Raw genomic sequence first — 14500 nt, 5'->3', positions numbered from 1 at the left:
ACAATGCGTACCGTTGACTGTCCACTGCGTACAAAACCGTAGCTACCGTAGTCACCGTCTTGTTTTGCCATGAACCTCGACCGAGCATTCCCTCTGAATAACGGTCTTTCGAACCAATCGATCGCTCTCCAGGGTTGTAGTTGCGAGTTTGCAGTCTGTCGATTTCCACCTTTGTCCTCGTCGTTCATCGTCTGTTCCTCCTCCTCCAGTGGGACGAGGAGGGGGGCTCCTCCATGTTCCAGAGTGAGGAGCTGAGGGAGGAGGTGCGCGGAGCTCTGGAGGAGGTGTACAGGGTGCGACGGGAGGCCCAGGAGCACTACGGCAGGGTCCTGGAGGCGGAGACCCTGGACGAGGCCAGGCAGCTGTACTTAATTCACCAGGTGAGGTTGGCTTTTCCCCACCAGCAAAACTGTTTCCACCGGTAGGGTTTGAGGTAGGATCTCAGAGGAGAAAACCGATGAGATTTGTTGACCCTAACGAAAGAAACATTTCAATAGATATTTACATTGAATAGAATATTCCATAGCTTCTTTATTCGTGCTGACTGGCAGATATCCCTGTGTGTGTGTGTGTGTGTGTGTGTGTGTGTGTGTGTGTGTGTGTGTGTGTGCGTGTGCGTGTCTCTTTGTCTGTGTCTGTGTGTGTGTGTGTGTGTGCGTGTCTTTGTCTCTGTGTCTCTGCGTCTGCGTCTGTGTCTGTGTCTTCGTCCTTGTGCGTGTGTGTGTGTCTGTGCCTGTATATGTGTCTCTGTCTCTGTCTCTGTCTGTGTCTGTGTGTCTGTCTCTGTGTGTGTGCGTGCGTGCATTCGTGCGTGCGTGCGTGCGTGCGTGCGTGTCTGTGTCTGTGTGTCTGTCTCTGTGTGCGTGTCTGTGTCTGTGTGTCTGTGTGTCTGTCTCTGTGTGTCTGTGCGTGTTCGTGTCTGCGTGTGCGTGCGTCTCGCAGCAACACCTTAAGCGCCTGCACGCGGGCAGGAAGGAGGCGGAGCTTCTGGTGGCCCACTGCCGCCAGCTACAGAAGGAGGAGGGAATAAGCCGGTCGCTGGGCGAGCTGGAGGAGGCCTTCGGGGAGGGGGACCTGAAGTCCGACGCCCAGGAGCACAACCTCCAGGTAGGCGGGGGTTCTCCCCCAGGGGGGGCGTTTCATTGGTCCGCGCGCCGTCCGTGTTTCGTGCATCGACAAGCGTCATTGATCGCCGTCGAGTCGCTGATCAATGATGAGTCCTGTGTTAACGAGGTATTGATCGCAGTGTCGCAGTCTGTTAACTGAGTGGTTGTGTCTTCTTGTTGTCGTTGTTATGTACATGCCGATTCCACTGCTCTGTTGGCAACATGCGTAGATCTTTAGCTTAGGATCATGTCGGCTTAGTTCAGGCGGTAGAACGGTTGACTACTGACCAGAAAGTTGCTGGTTCGATCGCCGGCTCCTCCTAGCTGAGTGTGGAGTGTCCCTGAGCCAGACCCCCCTGTCTAACTGCTTCAGACCAGCTGGCTGTCGCCTTGCATGGTTGCCCCCGCTGTCAGTGTGTGAATGGATAAAAGTCGCTTCAGATGAAAGCGTTTGCTAAATTTAAATGAGGTTAAAGAAAACAGTTACTCAGGACAACTGGAGGAATCAACAAAAACTACACAAAATCTAACTGAGCAATTCAAACTGCGACGTTTTCTCTTTATGAGGATAGTGTGTCCTGCATGTGTTTGGATCTACAGTTAACTGCAAATAGTTTAGTTTATGACCACCTTACCCATCCATCCTGCCCAGCTTGTGTGAGCTTCTCCTGCTTTACGTCTCTTCCAGACGGCTCTCAGGGCCTGGCAGGAGTTTGAGAGCGAGAGAGAATCCATTTGGAAATTCTTAACCGGCACCAACGCAGGCCTTGCCAAAGAACTTCTCTTCAACAGCCAGCACAGCCTGAAGACTGAACTGGACCTCAGCAAGGTATGTGTGTGTGTTTGTATGAGTGTGTGTCTGTGTGTGTGTGTGTGTGTGTGTGTGTGTGTGTGTGTGTGTGTGTGTGTGTGTGTGCGTGCGTGCGTGTGTGCGTGCGTGCGTGCGTGTGTGTGTGTGTATGATAATGTGTGTGTGTGAGTTTGTGATAGAGTGTGAGCAAGACTATGTTTGTGTGTGTGTGTGTGTGTTTGGTGTTTCTCTCCTGGACAGTATCGTTCCTATTGTTGATTGTGTTTGCGTTAAGATCCCGTATTTTCCCTCCACAGACACAAGACTAGTCCTCCACCAATTCACGCTGTCCCCCCTGTCTCTGTGTAGGAGCTTTTCAGCCGGGGTGAGGAGTGGACCACCAGAGCCAAGTCTCTCCTGGAGAAGGCGCCAGGCGTCCATCTGGGAGCCAAGAACCAGAGGCTGCTGTTGGAGCAGGCCCGCTCCACCATGGGGGCCATCGCCCGGCTCCAAGAGCACCTTAGAAAGAAGTGAGGGGCCGTTCCAACTCTTTTGTTCTTTTCACTTCCACTAGACACATCAAAGGGCAAGTTTACCCCCAAATCAGTGAGTCGAAGGCTGTACAGTTTGGGTCTCACTGTGTTTTTGTGGACATTTCGGGGTTATTTTTGACAGAAATGTATGTATGCATGTAATGTAATAATTGGTTAATAGCTGATTAGTTGATGAGCTGATAATTGTGCACATTTTGTGATCTGACTCTTTCACACACTATGAGTGTGAAAAACCCTACTACTACAAATGCATTTTCAAAAAAAGGTTTGATACTAAACGTGTAACTTTTCTCTTTCGCCAAGTATCAACCAATTGGAGCTGGTGCATACTTGGTGGGAACACTCTGGCAGCCAATCAGAGGCCTTCTTCCCGTGGATCTCGGAGAAAGAGCGGGAGCTGGAAGACATCAGCCCCGCCTCTTCTCCTGATTCTCTGGACAAACAGCTCAGCACGGTGGAGGTATGGAATCCCTTAAATTGTTCCTCGGCTCCATATTCATATCTGCTCATTCTGTGTCATTTTTCCTTTGTCATGGTTACGGTGGTGTCTGATGGAAAGGATCTGCTTCAAACGTATTAAGAAAGTGATAGCATCACTTTCATGATAATATTCAAATCGAGGTCGATACAGAATTCATATTATGGTATTATGAGATCCAATTGGAATTAATTCTTGCTGACGTGGGAAATGAAAAGGTTCAACCCTGACAGTTGATCATCACTTTCCAACCTTTCTATACTTTATTTAAATTTAAAGGTACTATATACGAGCCTTACGATTTCAAGCTAGCTCCAGTCAAACCTCCTCACCCCTCCCTCTCTCTAGTCTCTCCAAACCCCTCCCATCTGCCTGCCTTTCGATATTCAACATGAGATTTATCGACTTAAGATCAGGTCTACATGACAGAATGTGTTTCAGAGCACACATGTACAACATTTTGTTGCAACACTTTGCATACTGTACCTTTAATATCAATCTCTCAACCAATGCCCTTCTTCCTTTATGCCGCCCGCCCACCTCCCTTCTGTAACCCCGCCCATCAGGCAGTGGAGGCGGCCCTAGAGGAAAAGAGGGCGTGGCTGGTCCAACTGGAGGGGCAGAGCCAGGCCCTGTCCGGGTACGTGACCCCCGGGGAGGTGGGGCGTATCCGGGCGCGGCTGGGCCAGATGGGGCGTGGCCTAGAGGAGCTCAGGGGCAGGGTACAGCAGCTGATTGGACAGCTGCAACAGAGCGCCTCCCACCGACAGCGCTACAGCGATAACCTGGAACAGGTGAGGAATGATCCAATCCAACACCTGGAAGCCTGTCACTCCTGTGATTGGTCCACTTTGTATGTTTAAAAAATGCTTGGTTTTCAACGAAAATTGGGAAAATATATACAATTAATATAATATAATTATATATATAATATAATTAAACTTAACGATTGTTTGTTAGGCGGCATGTGGCTCGGGAGGTAGAGCGGGTATCTGGTAGCTTAAAGGTTGCTTGTTCGATCCCTGGCTCTTTCTAGCGTCCAGGCTCCCTGGCTCTACCTCGACACTTGTAGAGTGGCCACTGGTTAGGAAAGCACTATGGAAGTGCAGTCCATTTATTTACCATCTTGTCATCGGCAGGTGAAGAAATCGATGAGTGACCTCGAAGAGAAGCTGGACCTTCCGATCACGTTCTGTAGTTCTTCTTCCGAGACGTACCGAGGCCTGCAAGAACACGTGGTAGGAAAGACGTCCAATAAGTTGCTGCACAAAGTTTGCCCAACATTTTCTCAGTGGTCCAACATGACACAGCTGAAGCCAATTCACGACTCAAACACAAATCACCAAGTCAGGCAAACATCATAGGTCAATATTACTAATACTCTCTCTGTCTCTGTCTCTGTCTCTTTCGCTGTCTCTCTCTCTCTCTCTCTCTCTCTCTCTCTCTCTTTCTCTCTCTCCCCCCCTCTTATTTTTCTAAATATTTCCGAGACCTAAATAGAACAGAATGCTCCCTACCTGTCTGGCATTGTGTCCCAATAATACAGTGAATCATTTGAATAACTTCATCATAACCAACGTTAGCACTGTGGTTGGCGCTTGAATGACCGCGTTCTCTCCTGTTTGCCATCGGGCGTGTAGGAACTGTGCCAGGCCGTGGAGCAGCTGACCCCCAGGCTGACGGCTCTGTGTTCGGCCCTGAAAAGGCTCGGCGACGGGGGTCCGCTGGAGGGGGAGGTGGCCCGCCTCCAGGAGCGCCAGCGAGAGGACGTGGAGCGGGCCAAAGAAAAGCAGGCTGCTCTGGAGAACCTCCTCACGCTCTGGCAACGGTACGGCGACCGGCGACACAGGGCCCAGGGGCCGGCTGAAACGGCCACGCGTTAATGAACCAAGAGGAAACTGAAGCCGAATGAAACGTGAAACTCTTGAGTCAATGTTTGCCAGGGCAGCCGGAGGATCGCACTGATCTCCACACTGCGGCACGATGAATTTGTATGCATCAGTGTCAGTATGTATATGCAGCCTGTAAGGATCAGCAGGTTCAATGGGGCTGTTTGGCATACACCATGTTGCCAATTGTGATTCTGCTCACGTGGCGCACATGCCAATTTGTACGCTCTGTGTTTGACTTCCCCCTCGCGACGCCGGTTCTCCTCCGTCTCCTTCCTCTGATCTCCTCTTCCCATTCCCGGGAAAAGCCTCCCGTGTATTCCCATTCACTCTCCTTGAGTCATTCCATTATCTCTCAATCAGTTCTGGGAGCAGGACCTTTTGTCTGCTCCTCATCCCTCCTCCCTCCTCCTCATCCTCCTCCTCCTCCTCCTCCTCCTCGCCTCCTGCTCCCTCTCCTCCCCTCTGTGCCCCTGAGGTGGACGCTCCCGTTCTAATAACCTTCCCTCTTATCCCCGGGCGTTCCTGCGTCCGCGTGTCGGTGCGTCCGATGATAAAGCGCCGGCCTCTCCCCGTTGAGGCCCCAGCGAGGGGACACTCCACCGCAAATGAAATAAGCTACACTATTACCGCTCGCTGTGTGTGTGCAAGTGTGTGTGTGTGTGTGTGTGTGTTTGTGTGTGTGTGCCTGTGTCTGGGTTTGTATGTGTCTGTCTTTGTGTGTTTGTGTGTGTGTGTGTGTCTGTGTCTGGGTGTGTATGTGTGCTCGTGTGTATGTGTGTATATATCTGTGTGTCTGTCTGTGTGTGTGTGTGTGTGTGTGTGTGTGTATATGTGTGTGTGTGTGTACCTGTGCGCGTGTGTGTGTGTCTGCGTGTTTGTGTCTGTCTGTGTGTGTGTGCTCTTGAGATGATAGATTTCCATATGGCTCCAGCCTCATCTCCCTCCCTGTGGGTGGATCTATCAGGGATAACACGCGGCCGCTGGATGCTACAGGCAGATAAGGCTGACCCATAATGGCCTCTGTCATTGATACTAATAACATGAACAAATAGAGTGTGAAACCTCAAACTAATCTCAAAACACACGTGAGCTTATGGAAAACACAGCGGGATTCTGATAGAATTCACACGTGTGCGTCCCGTCGGCTTATACGCGTCTTTAAATGTCTTTTTTGTTTTTACATTTGAACAAATAAAAGAGAAGTAGTCATGTGGTGCGAAAGGAGACGGCCTCTCCCCTCTTAATGGGAGGACCACGCTTCGACGAGAAGACAAATAAAGATTGAGTGGCTCTGTCTTTCAGCTTCGAGAAGGAGTCGTCCTCTATCAGGAGCTGGCTGGACAGGTGTGAGATGATCTGCTGTCCGGACATCCATCACCTGTCTGCAGACAAAGTGAAGCTGCGGAATGAACTGCAGAATATACAGGTCAGTGTGCTGCTGCTGCTAGAGACGTTAACCCAGACAGAATCACAGGGTGATTTATGGCCCTGGGTAAACGCACGCTAGATGCAGTACCTTGCAGGGTGGATGTAAGAATACAAATTTGTTTTAGGTTTGACCTAACAAGCACAACATCACCAACATATCATCACCAGCATTGTGATATACAGCCCTTTTCCTGATGTTATCTAATATGTATTTGCATTAGATATTGCAACTGTATTCATTTTTCATCTTTAACACTGGCATGCTACGAAGGTAATTCGTTACCTTAGTTACTAAAATATCTAAGAAATCTAGGGCAAGATAGTCTAGTGGTTATGATGTGAGGGTGTGGGTTGAATCCCCTCATGTACCCAGTCTAGCCAGTAAGCATCCTAGAGCCAGATCCACACCACCTCCCTGCTCCTTGAAGCCATTGAGCTTAAAATAACCCACTGTGCGTCACTGTGAATAAAAGCATCTGCTAAACGACTAATGAGTCCACAGCAGTGAATCCGAACACGCTCTCTCCCGTACAGGAAATGCAGAGCGAGGCCCCGGCCAATGAGACGGCCCTGGAGGGTCTGCTGAGCCTGAGGCTGTCGCTGACGCCCACGGCGCCCGAAGAGTGTGTCCGTGACATCACCGAGGACATCACACGCCTGCAGGAGAGATGCTCGTCCCTGAAGGACAGCGTGACACACAGGTAGCCGCCTAACGTTAGCCGCCTAGCGTTAGCCGGCTAGCGTTAGGCTAGCATTAACCAGCTAGCGTTAGCCTAGTGGTAGCCTAGCGGTAACTGGCTACCGTTGGCCGCCTAGTGTTAGCCTAGCGTTAGCCTAGCATTAGGCTAGCGTTAGGCTAGCATTAGCTTAGCGTTAGCCGCCAAGCGTTAGCATAGCATTAGCTTGGCGTTAGCTTGGCTGTAGCTTAGTGTTATCTTAGCATTAGCTTGTCCGCATCTCCGTGCTGTAGTGCGTGTGGATCTGAGACAAGGCTTTAGCCCGTTAGCCTGTTAGCCCGTTAGCCCGTTAGCCTCACACGTGACCCCTTCTGCCTGACCTTCTCAGACTGGAGCTGCTGGAGACCCACCTGTCCCGGCTGGAGGTCTTCGACAAGCACCTGGTCGCCCTGGCCCAGTGGAGTGACAACTTCCTGTCCGGCCTCAGAAGCTCCTCCCAGGTGGATATGGAGGACCTGGAGGCTGCGGTCAGACAACTGCAGGTGAGGGATCAGTCAATTCATAGCAAGTTTGTGCCCGCAAACAACTTTTATGGTGTGCATTGCGTCTTGTGCATGTTCCTTTCTGTCGATGACTATTCGTATATTGCGTGTGGTTCATAGAATTGACACACATACTTGATCCAAACGGTTGCTGCTTAATTTTATGGTCCAGGTCCAGACAGAGATGTCTAGAGGGGGACTTCACTGGACCTGGAGCTCTTGGAACCTGGACCTGGACCTCTGAGGTCCAGGTCCAGGTTCCAAGAGCTCCAGGTCCAGTGAAGTCCCCCTCTAGACAACCCAATCTTCCTCGGCCTCCGTCTTAGCCCTGGGACCTCAGCCCAGACCCAAAATAACCCCCCCCCCTGTCCCCAGGAGCAAGAGACCGGTCTCCTGGAGCCCGCGCCCCTCCAGGAGACCCTCCACGGGGTGGAGTCCTCCCTGCTGCCCTCCTCCACCCCGGAGGCGCGGCAGCAGCTCCGCGGCTGGAGGGAGGAGTGCCTGCAGCCTCTGGGCGAGGCCCAGAGGCTGCTGCGTCTGCGGGGGGCCTGCCTGGCCGAGCTGGGGCCCTTCCTCCGGAGGCACGCCGAGGCCCGGCGAGCGGCACAGCGCCTCCGCGAGGCCCTGGAGGGCCGGGGCAGCTGGGACCGCTCCAAGGCGGAGCAGCTGCACGCCGGCGTGGGCGCGGCGGCCCGGGACCTGGCGGCGCTGGAGGCGGAGGCCCTTGGGCTGGACGGCCGGCTGAGCAAGGCCCACCTCCACCTGGTCGGCGCCGAGGCCGAGGCCGAGCCCGCACTGGGGGCCACCGAGGGGCCCGCCTCGCAGGGGAGGCGGACTTCCTGTAGGGGCCAGACGGCGGGCCTCATGACGGGGCTGGAGGGAGTGCAGAGGACCCTGGGTTGGAGGCAGAGCGAGGCGGAGGCCCTGGGGGCGCTCTGGAGCTCCTTCCGGGAGAGGAAGGAGGAGGTGATGGCCGGGCTGGCGAGGCTGGAGGAGGCGGCCAGGAAAGAGGACGCCCGCGAGAGCTCCGTGCAAGCCTTCCAGAACAGGTCATTCATTAAAGACGTTTTAATGGTGGAACCACGATTACATTCCAGACATCAAGGAACAGTCCCACCGTAAAGTAGGACAGAACTTTCCGGTCCCCAGCCGCCGTGTTTTGTCGTGACCTCCTTTTTGCCTCGGTCTGATTGGTGTTCTCGTTGCCACTGTGGTCCTCCAGGCTCCGCACCTTCGTCCAGATGGAGGACGAGCTCCAGTGTCTGCAGCACTCCCGGGACTGGCTGGGGGAGAGAGGCAGCCAGCTGGCCCAGAGGGACAGCGAGCTGGCTGGGGACGCCCTGCGGGAGGTGGGCCTGGTGGAGGCGGCGTGGACCAGCGTCACGGCCCTGATCGCCCACGGGTACGCTGCCTGAGGAGGACGAAACTTAGAACAACCTGTGCATTATTGTAACATCTATGTTTCTATGTTTTCGTTTCAATATGTAAAGGGAAATTTACAGAACTTTTTGGAATATTGGTTTCAAAACGTTCTTGTCGGCCTATGTCTTGGTCTGCGCTGTCTTAACTGTCCCTGAACCCTAACTATTTTACTCGACCTATCTCCCGGATCGGAACCCATCACTGAAGGAGTGTTGTCACTGGTTTTCGTGTGTTTGTGTGCAGTCAGGAGCAGAGCGGGGCCGTGATCCAGCTCCTCCGTCAGTTCCACGCGCTGAGGTCCAGCCTTGGCGTGGCGCTGGAGAACGCCCTGGCCGTCACCCACAGCCTGCCCGACCACAACCACAGCCGCGAGGAGGTCCGCCGGATCCTCGCGCGGGTAAGACCCTTCCAGTCCCCTCCCGCACCTCGACAAGTGTTGCATTTCACGTGCCTGTGACTGACGGGCAGGACGGATTCACAGAACCAATCAGGGAAGAATGGTCATCACTGAGCCGGGAGTGGTCTAGAGTCTACTGCGGCTCACATGGAGACTGGCGCAGTGAACTCGAAACACATATTCTGACAGCGCAATTCCCTCAGGTATAGCTGAGGGAGGGCTTTGCCCTTTCAAACAGATGGGGCTCAAATAAAGGCTTTTTAACCTCTCCTACAGCACCTTTGAAAGCTAACACTCTCTAGAATAGTTTCCTAACCTTGTGGGGACATGTTGCGGTGACACCCGTGTCCCTCTGTCTGTCCAGCACGAGGCGGTTCAGGCGGAGCTCAGAGACGGACAGGAGTCCATGGACCTCCTCATCAGCACCGAGGAGGACCTCCAGAGGGAGATGGAGAAGACCCCCGGGCATGACACACACTCCATCCAGACGGACATGGAGACACTGAGGGACCAGTGGCTGGAGGTGGGGGGCGGCCTGGAGATCATTAACGAGCGATGAGAGATAATCAACGATGCAGACGATTTAAAATGTATCCATAGTAAACGACAGAGCTGTAAATTATATGCCAAACAATAAAGCGGATTCTTACAGATTAAAACACATCATGCAGTGTTCTCCCATGTTTCACGGGATGAATTGACACGTTATCAATTATAATCTAGGGTAGGTATCTGACAAAGGGTCTGCGATGCGGTTGTCCCAGCAACCAAATATAATTGTCTTTGTGTGTTCCCCCTCCATCATCTGTGAGCGATTCGGCAGGCGGCGCGAATGCAATAAAGGAGACAGAAGTATAAACAAGTCTAGACACGTTATCTGCCTTACTGTCTGCCTGTCATCTTTCTCCTACGCATCTGTCCAAACAATTAATCCAGAAAAACAACCCATGATAGGAAATGAAGGCTGAGAGGGATGAGAGAGAGAGAGAGCGAGAGAGAGAGAGAGAGAGAGAGAGAGAGAGAGAGAGAGAGAGAGAGAGAGAGAGAGAGAGAGAGATCGAGAGAGGGAGAGAGGGAGAGAGAGAGATGGGTTGAGAGAGAGAGAGAGAGAGAGATTGGTTAAGAGAGAGAGAGATAGATGGGTTGAGAGAGAGAGAGAGAGATGGGTTGAGAGAGAGTGAGACTTCCGTCTGCATGACTGACAGCCCTGAAAGACTGTGGGTTTGTCTTTGTCGCTCCAGGTTTCCGAGAGACTTCAAACCAACGGCGAGCGACTGGGCTATTGCGTGGCCCTCTGGGACGACCTCAAGGCCACAGAGCAGGACATCGGCCAATGGGCTTCCGCCGCCATCGTCGACCTCACGGACAGCGTGGCCAATCTCAGCGACGGGCAGAAGGCAGAGGCCCGCCTTGCCACCTTCCAGGTGAAACATGGCTGGTCAGACCAGTCCTCTCACGAGCCAGACTTTAGATTCGCGTCTGGTGGCCTAAAGCTCAGATATAGAATACTTGTCAGACATGCTTCTGATGTATGCTCCCTCTAGATCAATCAGTTCCTCTGGTACTGGCCTTTGAGTTTTCCCAGGTGAAGACAGGGACCTATAGGAAGGCGCCATATAGTGTCACTAACGGTGATCACAATCTGTGAACACCTTTAGAAGAAACCATAAGACATACCTATTTAGCTCAGCATTCTCTTCTTTTATTATATATACTATATATTTTATTTATTTGTCTTTTCTTGAATTGTCAAGCACCTTTTTGCAAGAAAGGCGCTACATAAATAAAGTTTGAGATTGATAGGTGGACAGGGGGTTTCAGTTTTCTTGCTTCATATTGTTTCAATCAATCATGTGGCTGGGATTTGTACACACGGCCATGGCTCAGAGCGTACACAAACCTTGGCGAGCACTAGTGAAAGGGTCTGTAAAGGTTTTAAATCAACGCCGTGTAGACTGGCCACTGCAGAGATACACCTTTAAAAACCCTTCTGAAAGCTTCCTTTGCTCGCGAGGATGAGTTTTCTTCGGTAGAATAATATGTTTCTGCTATCCGTCCAAGGATCTCCGCCGTGTCCCCCCCAGAAGTATCTCTACAACCCAGTACTGCTGGATCTGAGATCATCTGACCGTAACCTTGGATTCACAACCGCCCATAGATCCCCTGAGCGGTTCCTTGTGAATCTTCTCCGTTCTTCTCTCAGTAAAGTCAAGGGTTTGCCTCGACTGATCCTAGTCTGGTTCTCTCTCGTCCTTTCGACCCGCAGACGGAGGCGGAGATCAGGGAGCAGAGTCTTGATGCCCTGCAGGACCGGGTGTTGGAGCTGAAGGATCGGGCCAGGCTCCAGCAGACGCCCGTACAGATGCAGGTGGGTCCCTCACAGGGCCGTAGAAAAGGTTCTCTTCGTCAAACGATTGCCCTTGCGGTCACCCGTTGTGTTCATGCGGGTGTTGGGTCGGTGGGAGCCCAGTGTTTCCCAGCCGATGCCCCCCACTGGGTCACCTGATGTGTATGTTCGGACCCGGTTCTTGACCTGTCGATATTCGAATTATTTTTGCTTTTAAGGTTTGAAAAGTGTCATCAATGTCCTTTACATACAGACAAATGCCTAGCGATTCATCATAAATTGACATCAAGGGCAGATGTTGATTGGGAGTAATCAATATGTGAGGCCACTGACTCAAAGTGTACGCCATTTTCCGAGGCCTAAAAAATGGGGTCTGGTGCCCCTTGAGGAACCAGTGATCCAGACCCACGTCCCCCCCCTGTGTTCCCCTCCACCCAGGTCCTGGAGTCGGACCTCAGGAAGAAGATGGCCCACGCCCATGAGGTCTACAACCAGGCCAAGCACGCCCTCACCTACTTCAGCTTCCAGAGGCAGCGGCTCGAGGACCTGGCCTCTCAGATGACCGCCCGGCTGGAGGCGGTGGAGGGCTCCCTGGCCGGCCTGTCGGAGGAGTCCACCGCGGACCACATGGACACCGTGAAGGTCCGCGCTCCCCCTACACACAACCGGGCTCTCTGCCCTGTTTCCTCCAGTGTCCTATTGGCTCTATAAGTCGCTTTCATCCAATGCAGCGTTGAACGGACCCATTTCTCCGTCCTCTTCTTCTTACATTTACGGCGTTCGGTTGCAATTTGTGTCTTATATGTCTTATAAGTCTACCACCCCTGCCCTGGTTACGTTAAAGGAGCAGACCCTTCATTTGTGTTATGAAGCGACGCCTGTGTTTGTCCTACGTTGACACCACTTGTTCTAGGTTCCAACCGAGTGCTGGGACTCTAACACCCTTCCCTTCCCTTCCCCAGCCCCCCGCCTCATTCCACCCAACCACTCCATCCCTCCACCACGCCCCCTTGTCCGTCCTCTCCTCACAGCCTCCCATCCAATCACCTCCCACCCCTTGCTGCTCCAAAGATGGATGAAGTGAAGTGACATCACTTCCCTTCCCCTTACAGAGGTGTCCCCTGACCTCGGGTTCTCCTTTCCCCCCCCCAGGACCTGCAGGGCGCGGTCCAGCAGCAGCGTGCTGACCTGGAGACGGCCCGGGAGTCCCTGACGTCCCTGTCCCGGTCCCACCCGTCCCCGGAGCTGTCCCGCCTCTCGGCCGAGCTCACCGCCATCGCCAAGGGGACGGAGGCGGCGGCGCTGCGCTGCAACCGGACCTGGGGCGGCCTGCAGGCCGGAATGCAGCTGCACTTCAACGGTAAGGCAGGCACAGCGGGGGGGCGGAGGAGAGTTGAACACGAGTCTGCGTACTTTATACACTTACTGCCACCAAAGGTGACATATTATACCACCAGGTGTGAGTGTGATTAGCCGGTACAAGCCGTTTTGAAAATCTGCCTCTTCTGACATCACAAGTGGGCGTGTCCACCTAGATGTGTGCTAGATAGAACAGTCTACCCGCCTACCCAGTGGACTGCAGCAAACGTGGCTCATCTATCCGTCACACATATAGGTGGACACGCCCACTTGTGATTTCAGAAGAGGCAGATTTTCTCTCGTATAATATGGTATAACTAACCTTTAAGGTGTTTAGCTTTCCTGGTAACCTGATGATAACAACTTCAATGCTATTTGGTGGTGTTTGTTTAGTCGCAGGGAGGGTGGTGTTAATGGGCAGCAGGTTAAGCACAGGTGAAAGTGTGTGTATCCTCTGGATTAGTGAGCAGGTCGGCTTAGCTAGCTTCCTAACCCCTAGCTAGCTTTCTAACCCCTGGCTAGCTTGCTTACTTCAGCTAGCTTGCTGCTGCAGACGCTGGCTGATCGAGCAGGTATTTTAGTCCAGGGGACGCAACACTGTTTCAATTACACCTTCAATTTCAGTTTCATTTTCAGTTTCACTTTCTGGTGTAAGAACGGGTCTTTCCCTGCGGATATCCATTGAGAGGAGACGGTTTCGTACCGCTGTGTGGTTTATCCACTGTCGTTCTGTTGTCGAAGGGCGTGCGTTAGAAGTGTGCAGCGGGAGTCTGTCGGGGTAGGGGTGCTGACATTTGCCAGAGAGCGCTTTGGAGTTCAAGTAGCGCGGAACAATGCAACATCAGGACACGGCAGGAGACGCAACACACACACACACACACACACACACACACACACACACACACACACACACACACACACACTCCTTATGCCGTCGCCGCTGGCGACACTGCGCCCTAAACGGACTCCCTGCCGGCGCACTCGTTCACCCACTTCCTTTCCGACACACACCTGCCGCCGAGAGTGATGCCGTCGAGCACTCCCTCCAGGGAGGGGGGGTTTTGGGCTGGTTGCCGAGGCAACGCCGGCGCCGCGCTGCCTTGTTGGACAGACACACCCACACGTCCCATCTGTCTCGCCCACCTCTGTCCCTCTCTCTCTCTCTCTCTCTCTCTCTCTCTCTCTCTCTCTCTCTCTCTCTCTCTCTCTCTCCCTTTCTCTCTCTCCCTCTCTCTCTCCCTCCCTCTCTCTCTCACTCTCTCTCTCCTCCCTCCCTCTCTCCCTCTCTCCTCAATGGCTGGCTGTGGCTCTCTCTCTCTCTCTCTCTCTCTCTCTCTCTCTGGGTGTGGTGTAACACCTGCTGCCGTCTGCTCTCTGAACAGATCTGGTCCAGGAGTTCCAGTCCTGGCTCGCCGAACTCCAACTGGAGCTGCGAGACTGCTCCAGCCAATCAGGCGACGGCGCCGCTCTGAAGGCCAAGATCTATCGCCTGAAGGTAATTACGAATT

The 14500-nt window shown here is 53.0% G+C and overlaps 1 protein-coding gene across 1 annotated transcript in view; it reads left to right on the top strand.

Moving 5' to 3' along the window:
* syne1a (spectrin repeat containing, nuclear envelope 1a) overlaps window positions 1–14500 on the top strand; it is a gene marked incomplete at its 5' end in the record, with an annotated part of 172465 nt that overhangs the window by 26125 nt on the left and 131840 nt on the right. The window contains 20 exon segments of the mRNA XM_079754209.1: window positions 210–380; window positions 943–1107; window positions 1795–1935; window positions 2266–2426; window positions 2754–2910; window positions 3495–3722; window positions 4068–4166; window positions 4569–4756; window positions 6123–6246; window positions 6783–6949; window positions 7314–7467; window positions 7843–8516; window positions 8690–8869; window positions 9133–9286; window positions 9651–9809; window positions 10528–10710; window positions 11553–11654; window positions 12072–12275; window positions 12786–12993; window positions 14375–14487. Coding sequence (XP_079610335.1) covers window positions 210–380; window positions 943–1107; window positions 1795–1935; window positions 2266–2426; window positions 2754–2910; window positions 3495–3722; window positions 4068–4166; window positions 4569–4756; window positions 6123–6246; window positions 6783–6949; window positions 7314–7467; window positions 7843–8516; window positions 8690–8869; window positions 9133–9286; window positions 9651–9809; window positions 10528–10710; window positions 11553–11654; window positions 12072–12275; window positions 12786–12993; window positions 14375–14487 — 3732 coding nt within the window.

This window comes from Pollachius pollachius (genome assembly GCF_949987615.1).
Source record: "Pollachius pollachius genome assembly, chromosome: 16".
NCBI lineage: Eukaryota > Metazoa > Chordata > Actinopteri > Gadiformes > Gadidae > Pollachius > Pollachius pollachius.
Note: the sequence above shows the minus strand (reverse complement) of the source record. Positions and strands in the feature narration are given on the sequence as shown.